General features: G+C 40.9%; 1 protein-coding gene across 1 annotated transcript in view; it reads right to left on the bottom strand.

Annotated features, from left to right (window-relative positions):
* LOC308335345 (1-phosphatidylinositol 4,5-bisphosphate phosphodiesterase beta-3-like) overlaps window positions 1–6,849 on the bottom strand; it is a gene marked incomplete at both ends in the record, with an annotated part of 68,935 nt that extends 62,086 nt beyond the window's left edge. The window contains one exon of the mRNA XM_080792365.1: window positions 6,751–6,849. Coding sequence (XP_080648491.1) covers window positions 6,751–6,849 — 99 coding nt within the window. The remainder of the gene's footprint in view (window positions 1–6,750) is intronic.
* Between the last annotated feature and the right edge of the window lie 560 nt (window positions 6,850–7,409).

Raw genomic sequence — 7,409 nt, forward strand, 5'->3', positions numbered from 1 at the left:
TCAAATTCAAAATAAAATAATATTAGTTAGATATATAGATAGATAGATTCCATAGATAGATAGATTCCATGTAATGTCAACATTTTATCAAATCAAATCAAACTTTATTTCTAAAGCACATTTACAAAGACCAGAAGGTCAACCAAACATACAATCAACACAAGCTGCCAACACAAGCTGCCTTAGTAAAACAAAATCAATGCAATTCAATTCATGGCACATCATATAGCATGTAGATTAATTATTAGGATATAATCCCAACATTAACTTCGTTCGGAAATACCGCACAGGGTCCGGAGCGCACTCGCCTATTAGTTTGGCGTTTGCATTGCACAATGTGCTTGGTGCAATGTACCAAGCACATTCAAAAAACGAAAGTTTAAGCTATATAGCCCCGTTTGGAACCTAGCTCACCCCCCACAACTCGGAGCTATGAGGTTAACTGAATTATACTGTATATGTCGTTTTTCATGGTTTTCATAAACATATGAATTACAAGCACACTTTTTTTACGAATATAAAATATGAATTACGAGTGCACACATTTCTTTACGAATAAAACATGAATTACGGGTGCACACATTCTTTTACGAATATGAATTACTGGTGCAAACATATTTTTACAGATACAAAATATGAATTACGGATGCACACATTTTTTACGAATACAAAGTATGAATTACGGGTGCACACATTTTTTTACGAATACAAAGTATGACTTACAGTTGCACACATAACCACCACTACAATATCTACCTATATCACTGATCCTGGATCAGCCATAAGCACCAATCTAGTTAAACAGCTCTATAATACTCTGCCTATTCACTGACTCTGGATCAGCCATAATGAAGTTACGCAGCACTACAATACTAATGTTTGCTCTTGGTAAAGCTGTTAATTGGGCATACAGTGGAAGAACACACACACACACACACGCGCGCACACACACACGCACACACACACACACACGTGTTTGACATCAAAGCATAGTTAGATAGTTAAGAGCTCATAAAAAACAGTCATTATGGTCAAAACACACACACACACACACACACACACACACACACACACACACACACACACACACACACACACACACACACACACACACACACACACACACACACACACAGTGTGTGGGTTCAGAAACATGCGGGAGAGCGAGTGGAGAAACAGGATTCCACACATCCAGGAAGAAAGCTTCTGGTTTCACACATTATGAAAACGTAACTAAGTACATTTACTCAAGTACTTTTAGTTTCACACACCTTGAAAACGTCAACACAACACAGTAACTAAGCACATGTACTCAAGCAGTGATGCAGATAGGTTTTCAATGTAATGGGTCCCGGGGAAAATTAGGAGTCATATTTTGTCCTTATATTAATATTCATGTAGAAAATGTAGCCTATCTGAAAGAAATAAACAACTGACAACTTGAATATTTGCAAAGTATTATGCAAACAACAGCGCAAAGTTGCAGTTATAAATTATATATTTTTTAGGCAGGTGGTCCCTGGGGGGTTTGTGTATTCCTCTGACGACACACACACACACACACGTCAAAGGTCAACACTGTGGTGGTTTGCGACGCGACAATGAGTAGCCTAAACATTGTAGCTAAAACGCTAGCCCCGCTTGGAACCTCGCACGGCTCACAAATTAAAGTCGGTCCGCGACTCCTCTGTAGCAACGTTCGTTGTGGCTGTGAGAGAGATGAATTATAAAAAGTGTGAATGGAGTTTCTAGGTAAAAAAGTATAGTGCTGCTTTAATGCCACAGGGAAAACTCAGTGTGTCCGCTTCACTTGGCTTCACACAGAAGAGCAGTTTAGGGCCTTGACACATTGCCAGGACCGGGATTCAAACCCAAGACCTTCAGCTTGCCAGGCTACTATACTATATTAACCTGGGTAGAATGTGCAGCATTGGGAGGTAAAAGGGCAGACACTATATTGTGAAGGGACGACATTGACAAACTATTTGTGTCAATATGCCTGTATCAACAGAATAAAATGTCATATATTTGGTCTTGAAACGGGCCTCCAGATTCCTAAAGCCGTCCCTGTGTGTGTGTGTGTGTGTGTGTGTGTGTGTGTGTGTGTGTGTGTGTGTGTGTGTGTGTGTGTGTGTGTGTGTGTGTGTACTGCGTGCAGTGAAAAGAGGGGAGGTCTGCAACCCGCCCGCTTAGCTCCTCTATGATTGGCTCAGCTGTAGCTGCAGTAAAGCCCTAACCACACTCCCTCTTCCCTGCCAATCTCCACTTGAAACTGTCAACATAGACAGAAAAGCCAAAAACTAATCTTAAAATAAATAAATAATAATAACTAGAAAAAGCCACAGGTCTCCACCAGGCCAGGTCAGGTTGTGGCCTCCTGGTGGCGCTATAACTAAAGAATACATTGCATGGATGCACCTGGGACGTATCCTCAGTGATGTATCCGGAGGTCAACGGGGTTTCGGGTCTACCAACATCATACCCCTCACGCAGGCGACCCAGCCGGGGTTGATCAAATCCCGACTTACGTCCCAGTAGCTACCCTCGATCAGACCCAGCTCTGTGGGTTGACTCCTGTCCGGGCCTACGAGTGCAAAACATACTCTCTCCCCATGCCTTCGGCCTGGTGGAGACAATAATATATATGCAAAATAGATATTGCAACTACGTATAGATAGACTGATAAGACTGTTTTGCTCCCCTAGACATAATATATGTATGTGTGTGTGTGTGTGTGTGTGTGTGTGTGTGTGTGTGTGTGTGTGTGTGTGTGTGTGTGTGTATATATATACACATACACACATACATATAATTATATGTCTAGGGGCGCAAAACAGTCTATCTATTTGCAACACCATGCTCAAAGTTTCTAGTTTCACACATTATCAAAACGTCAACACAACACAGAGCTATGTGACGCAACTAGAACACCCTCAGTGCTGGATAGTAACCTTTGAGTGCAACTTTGAGATAGGCCCTGCTTGTACTTTACTTTTTTGTATTTCCAATTTCCAATACTTTTCGATGTCAGATCCAAATATTGTACTTTTACTCCGCTACAATTATAACTTAGTTACTTTGTAGATTTTTACAAAACACACATTAACCACTACAAGCTCACAACGTGTCCACCATGTGACGCATTGTGAGCTTGTCGATCTGCTATTTAATAATTATTAATTTTCTTAAAACACGTCATCACGACGATGATTTTGTTCATGTGAGTAAACAATCACTTTGATTCAAAACACTGCGCAGAGAGAGAGAGACAGAGAGAGAGAATAAAAGGGGGGTGATGTGTCTGAACCTGATCCTGTGGGTAAAAAGTAAAAAACTGGCTGAACAGGAATTCTCCAACACAACACACACTGTGATTGTCCGTCTGAAATGCCTGCAATGCCTTAGCAGGGTCATTGGCTGTCACTATACTTACTACACCGATAGGTGGATTAGAGCAGTGGTTCTCAAAGTGGGGTCCTTGAGGGAGTTCCAGGGGGTCCCCAGCTAAATGATAGTAAGGAACCAAATGGACCCATTAGGGTAACTCTGAGAGTGTGCAAATAGTACATTGTACACCATTTGTACACTCTCAGAGTTAAATTAACATTGGTTTTACAATATGAATTGGTGTCCCAGAGATAGAAATGCCGTTAAAATGGGCGTCTGTAGCCTAATGCATGCCAAACTGGGGGTCCTTGAAATGAAAACAGTTGGAAATGACTGCTAGAGCCGTACAAATGGGGGGTCCGCAGGCTAATGACACTTTGGGGGGTACTTGACATGAAAAACGTTTGAGAACTAATGGATCAGCAGTGTTTCCCACGCTTTTTAACTCAAGACCCCAAAAAAGAAATGAGACGTTTTCCCCCGGACGCACACAACCACGAGCTCAAAGCGCTGTGTTGTGAGACTGATGATCGGCCAATTTCTTTGATTGTTCTTTGATTTCTTCATGAAATTACTGAATTCAGGAAAAATGTTTTTTCTTTTTCTTTTAAATATTTCGAAACAATAATAATTCAAAACAAAATGTAGGAAACAAAAGCAATTTAAGGGACCCATACAAAATGTGTCAGCGACCTACAAATGAGTCCCGATCCACTGTTTGGGAACCAGTGGATTAGAGTGCCAGGGGTGACCAAAAGGTAGATCGAGATCTACCAGGAGATCATACAGGATGTGCAGGTAGAGTATAGACAACATGAAATGTGGTCTACCTGCACAAGCAGACATTCCACTTTTTCTTCATTAGACAACATGAAATGCCCATAAAAAAATGTAGAGAGAGAGGCAGGGGGAGAGGGGAGTTGCACCACTCAGTTCACACGGGTGTGATTTTTTAAATATAGCTGATCTACATTTTTTATCTAAATCCATCTAATCTTTTTGAGCAAAATCACTTTCTTTCACTTCCTTTTGCATTCTGATAGGCTGAGAACAAAAACACCACTTTAGTTTTAGTCCTATTTTAGTCATCTGAAAGTGTTCGGTCTTAAGTGCTTTACAGAGTCGGAACGTAATCGACGCAAGAAGACATACGTAACGGAGGGTGAGAGAAATGTCTCCCCTTGCATCACGTCAGTTATGTGATCCGTCACGATCCGTCCGGACCACACCAGAGGGTCGCCATGCATCTTCTTGCAACATGCAACTACTTGCAAACATTATTCCCAATAAGGAGTTGCATTGGTGTGGTTTATTTTGTTGCAAGGAGTTGCGAGTACTGTAGTTGCAAGGAGTTGCAAGTGGTGTGGTTTGGGCCTTTAGTCGACTAAATATCAAAATCTTAGTCTTAGTCTTTTAGTCTTAGTCGACAGAATCAACAGTGCATCCCGACAGGGATGATAATATCGTCCTGTGTTGCCTTCTATTTACAATTTAGGTTAGGCATTTCCAGACTTAATCCAGAGCGATTTACAGTAAGCAAGAACAACACATGGTAATACATCAAATACATGGAAATAGTCATCAAGAATCAGGCGTATAAGCTAAGAACCTAACATCCTAACAGTAGAATATCATAATAACTGTGTGTATACACTAGTGTGCTTTGTGGGGACACCATACAAATGAGGATATGTCATCCATGTAAACGAGGCTAGTGGCTTGTCGGCAGGAAGAATGTCAGATAGATGTCTGTCCGATATGCCTGTGATGTTGACTGTTGATGGACATCTATCCAGGAATGAGACATCCTCATGGCACCCGAGCCAACCGCTAAACTACATTTCTGTAGTCTCAGACTAATGGTGCATTTATACAGCACTTTTTCTCCAAAGCGCTTTACATAGATTGTGCATTACATTCACCCATCGCACGCGCATTTTGGAGTGGTACCACCGGTTTGGACCTCTAGGCCTGAACATTCTAAAAAGCGGTCTGCCCTGGAGAGCATGTTTTTAATTGTGCTCTCTTCCCTAGAGGCTAAAGAAATGTCATCCGCGTATCCCTGTACACACACACACACACACACACACACACACACACACACACACACACACACACACACCACCCACACCCTGACAAGCACTTGGCATTGTAGGAATTATTACATTTAGTTTGACTCTGCTATTTTCACAATATGTGCCTTTTTTTCGGGTAACGTTTCATATTTTGGCCAATTGTTTGACCATTTGTTTGTAATACAGTCTATTGATTACTTTTGACACTAATCCAATCATCTATCAATTTCTTTCAGTTATAAAAGTCCTTAAATTGTAACTTCAGAAGTTTGCGGATTCCCTGCATACATTTATATTGCATGTTGCGTACTAGTTTACTGTTGAGCTAGAAAACAATGTTGCACATTAAGCTAATCGCCTGGGACCCCCCCACGATCCTTTGGGCCAGGTTGAGAATCAATGTTTTAATCCATCATTAAATCAATAATCTATTGACTCGTACAAACGTACACTCTCAGAGTTTAACAGACTGGCTCTGTTTATCGATTATTTATATATAATAACCTAGTACCATATCAATAGTCAAAGGCATGTACTACTGTCTGGAGACACTACACTGTCAGTCTCTCTGCATTCTATGATCCCTTGAGACACTACAGTGTCTCTCTGCATTCTATGATCCTATAGAGTTTACTGATATGAGACACTACAGTGTCTCTCTGCATTCTATGATCCTATAGTTTACTGAGACACTACACCGTCTCTCTGCACTCTATGATCCTATAGTTTACTGAGACACTACACTGTCTCTCTGCATTCTATGATCCTATAGTTTACTGAGACACTACACCGTCTCTCTGCACTCTATGATCCTATAGTTTACTGAGACACTACACTGTCCCTCTGCATTCTATGATCCTATAGTTTACTGAGACACTACACTGTCTCTCTGCATTCTATGATCCTATAGTTTACAAAATAATTGTATACATTTCAGACATATGCCTATATGATAACTTGTGAAATGTGACGTTCTGATATTGCATGATGAATAGCCTACATTTACTTTCCAAGTTTCCATACCACTATTTTGAATTCCTAACATCTACTTGTAACAGAGCATTATGTACAAATAATACATATTGATGATAATAATAACAATGTCACTCAAGTAACTTATTCAAGTATCATTTTGAAGTGGGCTTCTATAACTTGTAGTTGTAACATCTGCAGCATCGATACTTTTACTCCAGTAAAACATTGCGAGTATACTTCTCCCCCAGAATCCCCACCCACCAAACATTCAAGTCATTCTTTTTAGGTAAAAATAAATAGAAAATAAACTCACCTCGTCCCATTTGATGAACTTGCTGCCTTTCTTCAGAACTTCGTGCACGGAAACGGGTTTGAGCTGCAGAGCGTGCACGCCCGGCTTGGCCCCGGCCATGGCTGCTCTGGTCTGGCTGGCTGGCTAGGGCTCACCCCGGGCGGGGACGCCTCGAACCCCGGCTACAGGAGTCCTAAGAAAAAAAATAGAAAAGTAGAAATACTCTAAATTCCTCCCCTTGTGAACTGAGTGAGTGGTGTTGTTCACTCACTTCTTGTTTCTTTCTTCCCCACTCGTGTGTGTCTGGGTAACATGCCATTGGTCCGACCTCCCATTTGTCCGACCTCCCATTTGTCCGACCCGGAATTATTTATATATATAGGCGGCGGCCTATATATATATATATATTTATTTATATATATATATATATATATATATATATATATATATACACACACACCGATATGTGTGTATATCTATACAACAATATCTCGTCAGTCATGAAAGGGGAGTTGCGACATGCAATTTTATTAAAACGACTCGTCAAATGTCTTCAACAACGGTTGCGTCATTCTCATCAAAGTTAGCCTAGAAGGGGGTGCATAATTGCATATACAAACTCTAGGAACAGCATGCTCTTTAATCGAGAGGCCTACAATATAAGAGGCTAATACGTCTTA

The sequence above is a fragment of the Protomyctophum bolini genome (genome assembly GCF_963924005.1).
Source record: "Protomyctophum bolini genome assembly, chromosome: 20".
Classification (NCBI taxonomy): domain Eukaryota; kingdom Metazoa; phylum Chordata; class Actinopteri; order Myctophiformes; family Myctophidae; genus Protomyctophum; species Protomyctophum bolini.